Genomic DNA, 16,046 nt, shown 5'->3' with positions numbered 1-16,046 from the left:
GATCATGGTAATGTTTTCACCATGTATACCTGTGTTAAAACTCATCAGATTGTACAACAATTAAGTATCAGTAAAGCTGTTTAAAAAAAAAAAAAAGCACAGTTAAGGGGCACCTGCGTAGCTCAGTAGGTTAAGCGTCCGACTTGATTTCAGCTCAGGTCGAGATCTCCAGGTCGTGAGATCAAGCCTTATGTAGGCTCTGCCCTCAGCAGGGAATCTGCTTGAGAGGGAATCTGCTTGAGATTCTCTCTCTCCCTCTGCCTTTCCACCTTCTTGTGTTCTCTCGTGCTCTCTCTCTCAAAACTAAATAAATAAAATCTTTATTTAAAAAAGCACAGTTTGGGGTGCCTGGGTGGCTCAGTCGGTTAAGCATCTGCCTTCAGCTTGGGTCATGATCCCAGGGTCCTGGGATCCAGCCCCATGTCAGGCTCCCTGCTCAGCGGGGAGTCTGCTTCTCCCTCCCCTCTGCTGTTCCCCCTGCTTGTGCTCTCCTATCATATAAATAAATAAATAGACACAGTTAAATAGCAATAATATTGTGTGCTTTTTGACAGATTACAAAGCACTTTGTGATCTTGACAGCATCCTAATGATCGATGGAGCCAGGCACTATTTGCCTGGTTTCATAGATGAAACAATGAGGCTGAGAGAAGTGACAGGGCTTGCCTGAAGCCACATCACTGGGAAGTAGGTGGGCCGGGCTGGGGCCCAGGCCTAGGTTGAATCGGTTAAGGTAAAAAGCACTGGAATTTGTTCCCAACCTGTCCCAGCCACTTACTAGCTGAGATCCTTATGTTACCTCTTTCTTTTTTTTTTTTTTTTTTTTTAAAGATTTTTGATTTATTTATTTGAGAGAGAGAGAATGAGAGAGAGCAAGCACATGAGAGGGGGGAGGGTCAGAGGGAGAAGCAGACTCCCCGCCGAGCAGGGAGTCCGATCTTATGTTACCTCTTTCTGTCTCCTTTTTTTCTTTATATTTCCTTCTATTGTGAAATATAGGTGCAAAAACATATATGAAATATACATATACAGTTTATTAACTAATTACACAATGAACACCCATGCAATCATCTCACAGGTAAGTCAAAAAGCATTGCCAACTGGGTGCTCCCTGTGAGACTCCTCCCCAGTCACAGTCTCATCCCTCCACTATCCCCCTCCCCACGTAACCACCACCTTCCTGGTTACTGTCCTGGTCTGAACCCTCATTGGCTCCCTCCAGGATTACTATAATATCCTTCTAATTCTCTTTGATCTACCCTTGCCTCCTTCCTTCTCAGCACAGCAGTTAGAACATTCCTTTTAAGGGGCACCTGCCTAGCTCAGTGGGTAGAGTATGTGACTCTTAATCTCGGGGTCACGAGTCTAAGCTCCATGTTGGGTGTAGAGCTTACTTAAAAAAAAAAAGGTGTAAAAAAAAATAAAGTTGCCCTATTAAAAAAAAAAAAGAAAATTCCTTTTAAAATACAAGTCAGATCCTGTCATTTCGTGTTCAAAACCCTACTGTGGTCCCCCATTTCACGCAGAATAAAAGCTACTCTCCCCATCACTCCCTGTGCTCTGGCCACCTGGCCTCTTAACTGTTCCTTGAACAGGAAAATAGCAGATATGCTCCTCGTAAGGCCTTCACTCTGGGTGTTCTCTCAGCCTCAAATGGCCTGGAATTGATCTGGAATACTCCCTCCTCGCTACTTAACTGACCCTCTCCCCTCCTTCCTGTATTTGTTCAGATTTCTCCTCCGCAATGAGGCTTCCCCCAGCCACCCTATTTAAATGGCAGCCTCTTTGCCCTTGTTTACTGCTGTTTCCCCTGATAAAATGTGAGGTAGGCAAGGCTGAGCATCTTTGCTTGTTTCATTCACTGTTGCTCCAGTGCCTAGAATAGTACCTGGTACACTGCAGGTGTTCAGTAAGTATGGATTGAATGAAAGAACTAGAGTCCAGTTTTTTTGTGATAATCATTTCCTTGCTTTTCTTGGTAGTTTTCCCACCTATGTATCCATTCTAATAATAGAATTTAGATTTGTTTGTTTTAACTCTATGTAAATTGAATCATACTATATATGTACTTTTCATGGTCCATTTTCTTTTGCTCAACATTATGTTTTTGAGATTCATTCATGTTGTTGCGTGTGACTGCAATTCATTCATTCTCCCCTGCTGTCAAGTTTTTCCTTGTGTGAATGATATCACAACCCATCCAACCAGTTGCTCATCTGCAAAACGATTGGCTCAAGAGGTTGCCATGAGGAGTCTGCATTAGCGCCCTTACCTTTCACATAGTAGGTGTTCAATGAATATTAACTAAAGTGGATTAAAATCTAGGAGGGAGTCACTGAGTAGGCTAATGCTACTGTGGTAGAATGCCTGTAGCCTGGGCACAGAGATAGTGCCTATATCCTCCTGTATCCGGTCACATGGATTTGTCTTCCAGCCCAATCTAGAAGAGGAGGGAGGTGATTCAAATGGCAAACACAAAGTAGTTTAGAGCTTTTAAGTCAGAAAGGTAAGAAAATGGGGCCCAGATTAATCATTTCAGAGCAGAAGAGCTTCTGCGGGAGCATAGTAGAGTGATGAAAGAGTTTTTCCTGGCAGGATTGAGAGCTGTGGGGAAAGACCTAGGATGGAACCACACAGAGAACTGAAAAATCCCAGTGTTTGGCTGGCTCTTGGACTCTTGTGGCCAGCACCTCTCCTCCCTCACTCTCTGGACAGCTCCTTTCTTGTTGCCCCCACCCAGGACTAGTCACATTTGGGCCCGGCAACAGCTATATAGGGGGACTCAATCTCTCAGCAAATATTTATTGAGTGTTTACTATGTACCAGGCCTTATTCAAAGTGCTGAAGGCACAGCAGTGAAGAAAACAAAGAGCCTCATCTTATGTACATATGCACGTATAGCTGACTGATAAATTGTTAGAACTGGAATTGCTGGGGCAAAAGCATGTGCATTGAAAATTTTTACTGATATTGCCAAATTGATGAACATTTTGTTACAGTTTATGTTCTACCTGGATGAGGCTTTCTGGATGAGTGTATCTTTCCAACCAGAGGGATAATTGCTACACAAGTGATTCCTCCTGACTACATTCTTCCTGCTAGCTTCTGAACATCTGGAGTTGCTGTCTCCCCAAGGCCAGAAAAGGAGTACTTTTTTTTTTTTTTTTTTTGAGTACCTCTTCATAGGAGAGGTTTTCTTTATCTACTGAGAGATGACCCTTTGAGATTTGTGCTTTTGGGGGAGATTCTTGATAGGGTTGGAGCTCAATCCATATAGGAGTAGAAGACTCTCAAGGACCAACAGCAGAGAGGAGGTGAAGAGTTGTTCTTTCAAAAGGATGATTGGGAGGAAAGGGACCAGAAAGTGACATCATCAGGGATCATTTGGTTTAGGCATGGGCAGCAAGTTTAGCTGACCCGCTCCTGATTACAACTGGATTGGGGGAAGGAGGGCTTCCTGAAGTTTTTGTCCAAAAGAATGTCGCAACATTGTTGCAGTGTCCCGCGCTTGGCAGGGGCACAGTCATGGTGATTCTCTGCATACTGGGCTGACCCTTTCACCTGATCTGGTCAGTGCTCCCCATTGGTTCTCCTTCCTGGAGCTAGGTAGCTGTTAGCATCAAAGAGCTGCTCAGGAGACTGACAGGACTGAGGTGAAAACTCCAGAATGTCGCAGCAGTAAATCTATGTCTTGGTTTCCAGGATTGCCTGATTTCAAATATTCTGCCCCACTGGTTCACTGGCACCTGTCAGACCGGATGTTCCAGTTTTTGGTTTGGAAGATAGCCTGTCTCACAGGTAGTTGAGAAAGGGAAGGCAAGAGTTCATTCATTCCAGTGGGGAAACTTGGGATGGGGGGGGCGGTAAGGGGAAGCAGGAGACCTGCAGAGATGGCCCCGGCCCTGTGCTAGAATCTCCCGTTGAATTCTCAGCTCCGCCAGGTGAGGTGAGTGGGACGCAAATTGGTGTGACTGGCACCCACCTAGTCCCACCCACTCACTCCATTCCCGCCCTATCCCACCTCGGGAGGTCTGATCTGATTTCTCAATCTTGCCCTACCGGCTCAATGGAGAGGGCCCACGTGCAGATGCAAAAGCAGTCGGCCACCGCTACGTGAAAAGCCGGTCCAAGCAACTGGGTTCAGTGTGGCCGGTTTTAGGTAGCTGGGATACGGACGTTATTTTCTCCCAAAGGGAGAGAAGACGGAGACTCCAGGTCCCCAAAACTGTGCTACAGGCTGTTCCGCCAGCCCCACCCGGCCAATGCCACCTTCCGAGCGGTCGTCGGCCCAGCCCCTATGTGATCAGGCTACGGCTCCCCGCCCCGTACGTTCTCCTCCCAGCGTAGCCCCGCCCATCTCCCCACACCGAGGCCCCGCCCCCGGACCCGCCCGAGGCCTGCGGGTTCTGGAGAGGCGGTGCCTGCCTGCCATCTGGACGGACGCTCCAGGTGGACTACAAGTCCCAGCATCCCTTGAGTCCCGCCCCTGGGGCGGAGTTATACCGGGCAGCGAATTGGGAAAGCCCTGGCGCTCAGGCTAGGAAACGCGTGTGACCAATCGCGGGGCCGCTCGCGCCGTGTGCCGATGGGGGCGGAGAGAAGCCCGCAGGGTCCAGGACAAAAGCCGGATTCCGAGCGGCTGCTTGAGGCTGGAGCGCTCCGGGCTTTGGGCGGTGAGGCGGGGCCCGCGGAGGGAGCGCTACGCACGGACTTTCGCAGAGAGGTTAGTAGCGGGCCGCTGTTTTCGCGGGAGGGGCCCTACCTGCCCCAGGAGCTTCCTGCCTCCCTCCCCCAACCCGGAACCGCCTTCCCCGACGCCTCCTTGGTGCCCACGTGCCCTCCCTGCACCTGCTTAGAAGTTTTGGGGGTCTTCGCCTTAGGTTAGCCTTCGCTCGGAACCCGGCCGGTGGCCGCGTGTCGACCACCCCACCCCCACTCTCCCGCATTCCAGTTTTTGGGAGTTTGCACGGGGTGTGCCATCGTCCTGGCTTCTCTTCCCTTCGCAAAACTGCATTTGTACCATCCAGGCCCCCCTCACCCCGACCGGGGCCAGTCCTCGAGCCTCTTCGGGCTTTAGCGGGCTCCCTCTTGTCCCCATCCGGGTCTCCCCACCGGATGCGGGGGACGGGAAGTAGGAAGAGTGGTGGCCACTCGCCCCACTCCTACCCGGCCTCAGGCCCTTCCTCTATTTTTTGTGGAGAGTCGACTGAGTCCCGCGCCGAGAAAGTGGAGGGAGCGAGGGGGGCGCGCAGCCTTGGTGGGCCACGCGGGGCCGGGCTGCTCCATGGTGCCCGAGGCCTGGCCTCGGCGCGAGGACCTGCCTGTGGGGCAGCGGCGCAGGAAGGACCCTCCTCGCACTGGAGGTGCCGTCGGGCCCAGCGTCTAAGCGACAGATGGCCGGGGTGCCAGTCTCCCTCCCCACCTCTGGCGCTGACGCGGAGCCTGGCCAAGGCTGGATCCTGAAGGAGCCGGAGGATGCTGCCGCCGCCCTCCTGTAGGGCCTGGCAGAGAGCCAGACCCAGCGCCAGCTGCCCTCTCCAACCTTGGCAGATACTGTGCAATACCGAGGACTTCTGCCATTGCGGGGGGGGGGTCCCCTGGGGTCTGCCTGGCAGGAGGATTTGGGAGGGCGGGGAGGAGCAGTGCATGGCACAGTTTGGCCAGCCAGCCCACTCCTTCCAGCCTTTAACTTTGCTCTTTCAGCCAGTGCAGGTCCTTGGAGATCCGAAATATTGGGTGAGGAAGAGCTGGTAGACCCCAGCTGCCCAGGGCGGGTAATTTTCATCTCTGAGAGAACTTCAACAGCTTGGGCCAGAGTGACAGGAAGAGCCCTTGGACATGGGGCAGCTGGTGCCTCCACCCCCATTCTGACACTATGCTTGCTGCAGTAGGGGACCCACACAGAATTCTGCCTCTCCCCTTTACTCTGGGAATTGCTTGTCCTCTCAAAAACAAAAACCACACCAGTCCTATGGAAACTAACCTAAAAATGGGTGCTCTTTGTCTTTCTCAGAGAGATACTCTAAGAAGCATCCCTAGTGGTTCCTCTGCACTGGCTGCGTCCCAGGGGTACATTTCTGGGGAACAGGCTGCTTCATTCAGCCTTGCTGTGGATGAACTCAATCCTGGGTCACTTACCTGTCTGCAGAAAAGACCCCATTCAGCTCATAAAGTCCTTCCCTTGGGGAGATAGAGTGAGAGAGAGAGAGAGAGTGTGTGGTCTAGTTCCTTGGCATGATTACCCCCAAATGATTTATACTTTTACTTGTTATTAGGTGACAGTTCCTGGGGCCCCAAAGCAGACCCCTGGGATCTTAGCTCTGTCCTAAAACCACCTATCATCAGTTCTACAGCACATTCAGTTTCTGGGGAGGCAGCCAAAGGCTTCGGTGGGGTGGATCCCCAAACCCAGATTGGTATATACTTTTTTTTTTGACACTTTAAGTCTCAGTGTCACTAGAGTGGGTGGTCTGTGGTCATAATCGTAAGCACCTTGAAATGATATGCACAGTCAGGTAGGGGCACATTTTTCTGGGCTTCAGGTGCTCAGGAGTCTGAGACCTCAAATAGGTTAAGAGCCGCTGCCTTAGACTTCTGTGACCCCTCTGAATGATTACATTTTCAAGTTTTCTCCACTCCGGCTACTCCCTGAGTTTGTGAGCCTTACGCTGCATTGGTGAATATGCGGAGGCCAGATTCTTTCCCCACTGTTATTCTATCATATAAATCCTGTCTTGGCCTTGAAAGGGCCTGTCCCATCTAAGCCAAAGTGCTCTGGTGGCATATCTGTTGTTTTGGTAAGCTGGCAAATCTGTTCTATCCTGTATCATCCCCATGTTGTATCTCCCCGCCCCTCCCCCCCCCCCCAGGAAATGAACTCTTGCGTTTGAGATTTAATCTGGGGCTCAAGAAAGTTATGATTTTTCAGCACAGAACATCCCTTTTCTCAGCCTTATCCTTTGTCTGCTTTGGGAGGTGCCGGGTCTGGGGGGTCGTTGCCGGGTCTGGGGGGTCGTTGCTCTGGTAGTGTCTATCGGACTGCTGTCTGCTGAGGAGGCTTAGCTGAGGGGCTCCTTCCTCCTGGAGTTTGTGATTCCAGGTGTTTGATGTGTCTGAACTGCTGAGGGTGGTCAGCAGCTGCTGCCTCCTTACCCTGCTCGATCTACCCTGGGTTGCACTCTGTTTGGGAGGGGGGTGGGGGCTGGTGTACCCATCTGATTTCAGGACCAGTTTTTCTGGTCTGAAGTCAAGAAGGTTGGGAAATGGAGCTGGAGTGGGTGGGGGGTGGAGGACTGTGGGGCACTGGGGCTGGTTGAGGCATCGCCTTCAGAAACTCATGTTGAGTTGGAGCCGGAAGTCATCCCAGGGGAAGGCCAGAAGAGGGAACATTTCTTTTGAGCCCCTTCCCAGCTACCCCACTTTGGGCCAGACACCAGACTGAAAGCACCCATTGTGCTGAGCTGGAGACTAGCTGGGAGGCTGAGGGGGCCAGCCAAGCCAGGGTTAGAACCTGAAGCCCCGGCCTGGCCAGTTGGGAGAGAGGTGGAGTGTGGCCTCTGGAACTTTGGCCTTCCTCGAGCTGGGGATGGAGACCAACCTTCCTGGGTGTATAACCGAGCCAAGCCTCTAACTCCGCCCTCCTTTATTTGAACTTGACTTTTCTTCCCCAGCAAATGCAGCAACTTCAGTTCTGGATCTTTGTGGGAGAGATTGGAGTGACTTTTCCTGATCTGGCCAAACTCTTAGCATGAACGACGGTTTCCTTTCCCTCCCCTTGCCCCTGTTCCTCTCCCCAACTTGCTCCTCTCACTGCCCATGAAAGAATGGGTGTGTCAGGGCATAGCAGTTGGGGGGAGAGGGAGATAAAGAAATTGTCATCACAGACCCTTCTGTGAGGTGAAGGGGGACACGGCCTGGTCCTTGGAGAAAAACTCTCAGGCTGAGGGTGTGGGGTTTTCTGTGGACCAGGAGTAAAGGATTTGGGTTCAAGTCCTGGGTCCCCTGCTTATTAGTTTGACTTTTGGGGTAAGTTACCTTAATTTCTCTGAGCTTTTATTCCTCCTCTAAGAAATAGGTGTATTTCAGTGTACCTCACAGGGTTCATAGAAGATGAGCATCTCCATACATGTGACAGAGGATGACTTTTGTCCCCTCCCCCAGCTCTGGCTCAGTTAGAAGTGACCAGTACAGGGCGGTCCCCAGAGACACCTCAGTTTTGCTCTAAATTAGTAGCTGGGTGACTCAGTGGGGTGGATGGGATGCACTGAAGGTCACCGTTCCCCTGCCCTGTGTCTGAACTCAGGGGTGGGAGTCTAGTGTCCTGGGAGAAATGAACTCTGAGATGATGCTTCCTCTTGGCTCCTCAGGGGCGTGATCCTGCCTGAGGTTAAGTAAACTCACCCGCCTGGTCCTCAGCCTGGTGGTGAGAGTGTAAGTGTGTGAAGTGGGTGAGTCTGGGTGTGGGGGAGACAAAACCTGTAGGGGGAGTAAAGGTAGCCTTGCACAATTCTGGCTGGGTGCCCCATAGGTCACAGAACCAAAGGGTGTGTTTCAGTGTCTGTGTGGGACCTCGGGTGGGACCAGTGCTCGGTTTGGGTCACACCACTGGTATTTCTGTCTCCCCGTCCAGCTGCCTTTTGCTCCAAGACAAATATGAGCTGGTTTGCTGAGAAGAAGTAGGGACAGGGTTGAGGCCAAGAGTCCCGGGGAAAATGCCACCTTTCTTTTTTTCCACCATCTTCTCTCTCCCATCATTTCCTGATCCTTGAGCTCTCCCTTCCATCCCTCCCGCTGGGCCAGTCCTCTTTCCCTCTCTTGAGGAGCACTGAGATCTGGTTTTATTGTCTGGGGGCAGCTGGACACGGGTCTCTTTCCCCTGCCCCTTCCCACCAGCTCCTGTTCCCCCAACAGGTAGAGCAGGTCCCTCTGCAGCCATGTCGGCCAAGGCAATTTCGGAGCAGACAGGCAAAGAACTCCTCTACAAGTACATCTGTACCACCTCGGCCATCCAGAACAGGTTCAAGTATGCTCGGGTCACCCCTGACACAGACTGGGCCCGCCTGCTGCAGGACCACCCTTGGCTGCTCAGCCAGGTGAGCCCGCCCTCCCTGGGCCCTGCTTCCAGGCCCAGGGTCAGAGGAGAAAGGATTGGTTTGGTGGAGACGTCACAGCGGGTCACGTAATGGCAGACTGCCCACATCCCTGGGCAGCATGCAGTGGGCTGCGCGGGGTTTCATGTTCTGCTGTGGGCACCACATGTCGAGGTGCCCTGGCAGGGGACAGCGCATGGGCTTGGAACTAGACAAACTGGAGTCCAGATCGAAGCTCTCTGTTGATTAACCATGTGGCCTGGACCTAAACCTCGAGGTTTAGGTTTAATTAAAGGTTAACTAAAGTTTAACTCTTTAAGTTAAAGGTTATACTCTTAACTTTTCTTGAGTTGTCCGGTTCCGCATCTGTCAGATGGGTGGAACGCTCGCCTTGCGAGCTCTAAGGATTAGCAGTAATGTCTGGAAAGCATTTAGTGTGCCATCTGGCACTTGGTCGATGCTCAGTAAAAGTAGGTGTGTGCCCCAATCCCCCAGGTAGAGCATAGCAGGATTGTGTCAGGTCTGCGAGGAACAGTGCCGTGGACTTGGTGTAGAGTGGCCGATAGCCTTGGGCGGCTAGCCTGGAGTCGAGGCTCCTCTGTCCGGTTCCCTGCAGGGCCCCTGTTGGGAAGGGCAGGCTGCCCAGGCAGGGCCTGGAGAGCAGGACCAGGACCCATGGTGGCTTCCGGGGGTGCACGTTCCCTCCCCCTGCCTCAGGAAGTGGTGCCTTTCCTGACAGGCAGTGTGAACAGTGCCTGGGGGCTGCTTGCTGGGCTTACAGGCAGGATCAAGCACCGGGATGGGACTGACCAGATCTCTAAGGTCCTTTGTCACCCCAGGGCTCTGTCTTTCTGCTCCTCCTTTTGGAACACAGGTGCTGGTCCATATTCTGAGGAGTTCGTGGTTCAGTGAAGCTAAGATAGCACATAGGGAGGGTAGGGAATCATTCATTCAGCGGGTATTTGGCAAGCACCTACTCTGTGCCAGGCCCCATCCTGGGCACAGATGGCTCTGGATTCCTGGTTGTCAAAAGAAAGGTGTAAACTGGGATAGGTGAGGAGAGCTTCCAGGAGTTGACCCTGAAGAATGGCTGGGTGGATTGGAAGCCATGCAGGCTGTCCTGTGCTTTGGGTTCCAGAACTATATATAGCCTTTGACTCTCTTCTTTCTTTCCTTGTTCTAAGTACAAACCCCTCTCGTTCCAGAGCTTGGTGGTCAAGCCAGACCAGCTGATCAAACGGCGTGGAAAGCTAGGCCTCGTGGGAGTCAACCTCACTCTGGAAGGTGTTAAGTCCTGGCTGAAACCACGGCTGGGACAGGAGGCCACCGTGAGTATACGGGGACAGGTCGGGGTGGAGGCGCTGTGGTAACGGAAGCAGATGCGGTCAGCTCCAGATCAGCAACCCTGTGGGTCACCCCGCACCCAGACACACTGCAGCCTGGGGAAGGCGAGGGTCTTGCAGAGCTGACTTGAGTAACAGGGCCAGGCCTGGTGCTCATTCCCAGCTCTGCCATCAGGGAATGGCAAGATGGGCTGCAGAACTCACCCCAGTACAGTTCATGGCCAGGTGGAAATGGCCTGTTTCTTAAAGGCAAACATGGAGATGGGTCTCTGTGGCCCGTTCAGGGAATTCCATTCTTTTCAGTTTCCAGCTTGTGCCGTGTATGTCTAAGAGGGTGGGTAAGAAGAAGTTCAAGAAAGAAGACACAGACTCGTTTAGGCAGAGACATTATTGGGCCAAGAGCCTCAAATGAGACTGTTAATACTGAAGAGTAAATTCGGTTCTTGGCTTCTCCCAACTTTGTGATTAATGTCAGCTCTGGAGATGAGAGCTAAAGTGAGATATGGTTTGGGAAGGCTAGGAGAGGCTCAGAGATAAAATTGCAGTTCTCCTTCTCGGTCCTAGAAGGGGCTGGGGAACAGGAGAGGGGGAGGGGGCTGAGGTGTCCCTGAGACCGGGGAGGGTGTGCTGTCCTGTCTTGGGGGACTATGACCAGGGGTGAGCTGTTCTCTTCCTTGGCAGTCCCGGAAGTAGGATGAGGATGGTGATGGAGCCGTCTGCCTCTTCTACTGGGCTTTCTCAAATCAGCTCTTAGTGGTAATTCCCCAGTTTCTGGCTCTTGGAGTAAAGAGGGCTTCTAAAAGTCGCACGTGGACCTGGGGGCGGAGGGATCTTGACTGGCCTTTGTGCTTGCAGGCCTTTGGGGAGAGGACAGCAGGGTTGGGGGCTGAATGGTACGCCAGGGAGGTCCTCATGCGCCCTTCTCGGCTGGCTGTTGGGAGGGGGGTGTCAGCCCCAGCAGGAGCGGCTCATTACCTCTGATGGATCACTGTCTGGTCCCTGACTCAGCAGTGACGCATGCAGGCGGGCGGGGGCTTCGGGACACTGGGATGAGGGCTGTCTCGCCTCAGCGGCCACCAGGGACACACTCAAACTGATTAGCTCTGCAGGCCTGTTGTCCTCAGCCAGGAAAGTGTGCGTGAAGTTTTCCCCGTCAGGCTCTCACTCCCTCCCCCGCTGTGCCATCCCTGCTAATTCTGTGGGCCTGGACTTCCGTCCTTGGGCTGGGTCTCTCTGCTTGAGCTCTGGGATGGAGAGCCTTGATTTGTCTGGGCTCTGTAATTTGTGCAACTGATGGCAGGATGGAGAGGACTCCTGATGCCTGTGCTTTGGGGGCCGGGGCAGCGCTGTCAGTCCAGCTCGTTTGTCACCCTCCAGAGGAGGCAGAGCAAGAACGTGTGAGGTCAGTACACTTCCAAGTGCGGCCGACACGAGGGCAGTGAACGGAAGAGGGGAATCTCATGGATACTTCTTTAGCTTAGGGGTCTGTGACCACATTGCCCTGGTTTCTGGAAAATCTCTGTCAGATGTTGTGGCAGTAGTACGTGGGCCCTACCTCCGATGGGATGGCCAGTGGAGGGAGCAGAGGGCAATCCTCCTGCTCTGGGGAACAAGGTGTGCTGTCCATCTAAACTTTAGCTTCCTTGATCCCCATAGGTGGGCAAGGCCAGAGGCTTCCTCAAGAACTTTCTGATCGAACCCTTCGTCCCCCACAGTCAGGTATGTGTGAGGTGGCTCCAGGCTGGGTCTTCTCCTTCCCTTTGTGTTTGTCGACCCTAAAATGCTAAAGGAAGAAAGCAAGCTGCTGGAGAAAAGTCAAAGGGACCAGAGTCTCTGAAGCTGCACCGAGGGTCTGAGGGGTGCCATGGAGCAGGGAGTCCAGAGATGGAGCAGGGAGGAATCGGGGCTGGTAACAGAGGGGACTTCTCAGTGCTGGGATGAGAAAGACTTGAAGGCAGGCACCCTCCCCCAGGTCAGGTCCCCGTGGCTGAGGCTGGACTGTCTGCTAGCTAGGCAGTGGTCTCTTCTTTCCTCTTGTCCCCGAGGGGAAGATGGTGGACAGGTCTCCCCGAGTGATTGTTCTCTACTAGGGTTTTAGAAATGAGACCACAGGGGCTGGGCTCGCCAGTTCAGTGCCCCTCACCCACGTGGTCCTGTCTTCCCCTTCAAGGCGGAGGAGTTCTACGTCTGTATCTATGCTACCCGAGAAGGGGACTATGTCCTGTTCCACCATGAAGGTGGGGTGGATGTGGGTGACGTGGACGCCAAAGCCCAGAAACTGCTCGTTGGCGTGGACAAGAAACTGAATCCTGAGGACATCAAGAAACACCTGTTGGTCCATGCTCCTGGAGATAAGAAAGAGTTGAGTGAGAGGGAGGGCCAGCAAGTGGCAGCAGGGGAATGGGGAAGGCTGACAGCTCTGGGCACAGAGCAGGGAAAGCAAGGCAGTTTTCCCTGTGTGGACATCCACCCTGCCCCGCCCCAGCATCTGGGTGGGAGGGTAGGCACAGTCCTTCCCTGTCCCGAGGAGGGGCGCTGGGGGTGGACAGGAGGCTGGCTCAGACTGAAATATGCCGTCTGCGTCCCTCACCTCGTTGCCCCTGTCTGTCTGGCGTCACTGTCTCCAGCTTCATGCCTGACAGCTCCTTTCCGCCTCAGTGGCTGAAGAGTGATGTCCAGGGAGCACGGTTCACAGAGGAAAGCGAGGGGTTGGCGGGGCGAGTGTTGGGAAGTGGAGCTGTCCGTGGCAGTGAGAGATTGCTGTGGGGAGGGAGTGTTTGGGGGCTGCTGCTGGGCCCGCTCCCTGGCTCCCTGAGGATTGACCATCCCTCTCTCCCTCTCCCTCTAGGATTCTGGCCAGTTTTATCTCTGGCCTCTTCAATTTCTATGAGGATCTGTACTTCACCTACCTCGAGATCAACCCCCTTGGTAACTGGCTGTGCTGGGGGTGGGGGTGGGGGCCCTGGGCAAGGTGCAGTTATAACAGGGTCCCCATGCCTGTGGTAACCCTGGCCTTGACCTTCGGAACACCAGACCCCGCACTCATAGAGGGCAGTCCAGACAGGTGTATGGTTGCAGAGGAATGTCTGGGCTCATGGAATGCAGTCTGCTGTTTCTGAGCTCTCAGAAGACAATGATTATTCCTCTTTTAAACCAACTCCAGCTTTCTTTGGTTTTAATTTGTTCTGTGATGGGGAAGTCCTGATTTTGACCTGAATCTCTGCTTAGTGGCTGTTCCTGCCAGTGGGTTAAGCTGTGCTACCAGGGTCCGGGCTGCCTCTGCACTGATCTGACTACTCAGGCTCTTCTTTCCTCTCTGTGCCCTTGGAGCACCGCCCCCCTGCCCCAGGAGTTGGTCAGTCATTGAGCCCCAAGGCTGGGAAGATGTTGGTCCAAGCCTCTCAGGCTGTGAGGGAGGAGGGTGGTAGGAGCTGGCTCTAGCCAGGGCTGCTCAGGGCAAAGTCCGATTCCAGGTTCCAGCTGGGGATGCAGCCCCTCTAATGAACCAGATGGCTCTGTGCTAACTTAATTAGCTAAATGACCCTGGGGTAAAGGGAAGATGGATGTCCAGTTAGTTGGCAGTAAATGAATCCTGGCTGGGGGCGCAGTGCATCCCGAGGCTTCTCACTCCCCTAGACACTTAAGGCTTCCCTTAGCTGACCTCAGGAAACCCACCTGGACACACCTGGGGGGGTCTTCCGATAGCAGTCAGTATCTTAATGCTTTTTGTTTTAAGGGCAAGACTGTGGAAGGGGTGAATGGTTAGATTGAAGGCATGGAATGTAGCATTTAAAAAAAAGTTTAGGGGCGCCTGGGTGGCTCAGTCGTTAAGTGTCTGCCTTCAGCTCAGGTCATGATCCCAGGGTCCTGGGATCGAGCCCCATATTGGGCTCCCTGCTCCATGGGAAGCCTGCTTCTCCCTCTCCTGCTCCCCCTGCTTGTGTTCCCTCTCTCACTGTCTTTCTTTCTCTGTCAAAAATAAATAAAATCTTAAAAAAAAAAAAAGATAAAAAAAAGTTTAAAAATTGCCATGGTGAGATCATCCAGTAGCGGCGGCCAGCGAGGAGGCAAGGCATGGTGGCGTGATGCCGTGCCTTTCTTTGATGTGCAGAAAAGGCTGGGCCTTAACTAAGATCATTGGATGACAATCCAAAGTGCTGAGCAGCCTCACAAGATTCCAGGTCGATGCCATGCTTTTTGAAAAAGAATGGATAGAATGTGCGCCTGGAATCGGTGGTACGCGTTGCAGAGAAAGCGTGCAAGATAGAATTTGATGATTTCGTAGAACGTCTGAGTGACGTCAGGAGGCAGTGGGGTAAACTAATAAAGGAAGGGAAGTACGCACCTCCACCTCACCACTTGGGCAAGCAGGATCCTAGGCCCTGAGCAGAGCTGCTGCTGATGGCTGGAGGCTGATTTTCATGTTCTCTCTTCTCCAATGGAAAGTTCAGTTACTGAAAACCTCTTTGTGAAAGTGTCTAAAAATAAAGGATTGCTCTATCCTGTTTAAAAAAAAAAATTACCACGGCACAGGGGCACCTGGGTGGCTCAGTTGGTTAAGCGTCCGATTCCTGATTTCTGCTCAGGTCATGATCTCATAGGTCACGGGATGGGGGGCTCTGCACTCAGCAGGGAGTCTGCTTCTTTCCTTCTCCCTCTCCTTCTGCTCCTCCCCCAACTTGCCTGCACCCCCGCCAATAAATAAATAAGTATTTTTGAGAAGTTGTCATGGTAACTAAAACAGACTTTCCTGTTGCATTACCTATAGGTCAGAGGTTGGGGGCAGTCTTAAATAATTTATTTTTCTTTTAATGGGGTAAAAGTTGTGTGGAAGGGCCATCTGGTTTTTTGTGGAGCTGGACAGTTAGAGTCTGGGTGGGACCCCAGGGTGGGTGGTTGGTGTGTGGGGAAGCCTGTGGAGGGGTTTGGAGGTCGGCGGTCGCCTCTGCCTGGGGCCTGCATCTGATTGCCTCTGCTTTTCTCGCAGTTGTGACCAAAGATGGCGTCTACGTCCTTGACTTGGCGGCCAAGATAGATGCCACAGCCGACTACATCTGCAAAGTGAAGTGGGGTGATATAGAGTTCCCTCCTCCCTTCGGGCGTGAGGCTTACCCAGAGGTACGGCTGCTCTGGGGAGGAAATGGCGGGTGAGGGGACCTGGGAGAGGGTGACTGATATCAGAGGAGCATCGCCTCCCTCCCCCCCCCCCCCCCCCCCGCCCCACTGTGGGCTGTATATTTGGCAGGAAAGGAAGGTTGAGAACCATTTAATTTTCTTAAAACCCCAAAGGAGGTGGGGGTGGGAGTCAGCCAAGCCTCTGAATCCCGGCCAGAAATCCTTTCAGACTTCTCTCTCAATCAACCTCCCTGGGCTCTTAACTTGATTTGTTGATAATTCCGAGTGGCTCTTGCTAATCGTGCCAGAGGAAGGTAGTTCTTTTGGCCACTTGCTGAGAATTTTAATAGCTCTTTCCCACCCCATCCTCTTGAGAGGTCCTCACAGCAGGATCAGGCCTGTGAGTCATAACCCAGGCCAGGGGAAGAGGCTGGGCTGGGAGAAGGGATGGGGTCTGTAGGTGGAGAGGCTTGTTACGAGCCAGGCAGGCAGACGTTGG

At 52.9% G+C, this 16,046-nt stretch overlaps 1 protein-coding gene and 1 pseudogene across 2 annotated transcripts in view; both read left to right on the top strand.

Annotated features, from left to right (window-relative positions):
• The first annotated feature begins 4,568 nt into the window (after positions 1 to 4,568).
• The window catches only part of ACLY (ATP citrate lyase), a 41,754-nt gene continuing 30,276 nt past the window's right edge, over positions 4,569 to 16,046 (top strand). For both annotated transcript variants that reach the window (XM_036069148.2, XM_036069147.2), the window contains exons 1-7: positions 4,569 to 4,723; positions 8,911 to 9,092; positions 10,295 to 10,417; positions 12,089 to 12,151; positions 12,603 to 12,793; positions 13,281 to 13,360; positions 15,420 to 15,550. In XM_036069148.2, the coding sequence (XP_035925041.1) occupies positions 8,934 to 9,092; positions 10,295 to 10,417; positions 12,089 to 12,151; positions 12,603 to 12,793; positions 13,281 to 13,360; positions 15,420 to 15,550 (747 nt within the window). In that variant the 5' untranslated portion in view covers positions 4,569 to 4,723; positions 8,911 to 8,933. The remainder of the gene's footprint in view (positions 4,724 to 8,910; positions 9,093 to 10,294; positions 10,418 to 12,088; positions 12,152 to 12,602; positions 12,794 to 13,280; positions 13,361 to 15,419; positions 15,551 to 16,046) is intronic.
• Positions 13,369 to 15,412, top strand: LOC144380858 (NADH dehydrogenase [ubiquinone] iron-sulfur protein 5 pseudogene; annotated as a pseudogene).

The sequence above is a fragment of the Halichoerus grypus genome, chromosome 2 (genome assembly GCF_964656455.1).
Source record: "Halichoerus grypus chromosome 2, mHalGry1.hap1.1, whole genome shotgun sequence".
Classification (NCBI taxonomy): Eukaryota; Metazoa; Chordata; class Mammalia; order Carnivora; family Phocidae; genus Halichoerus; species Halichoerus grypus.
The sequence above is the reverse complement of the archived record's forward strand: the minus strand, read 5'-3'. Positions and strand labels throughout refer to the sequence as shown.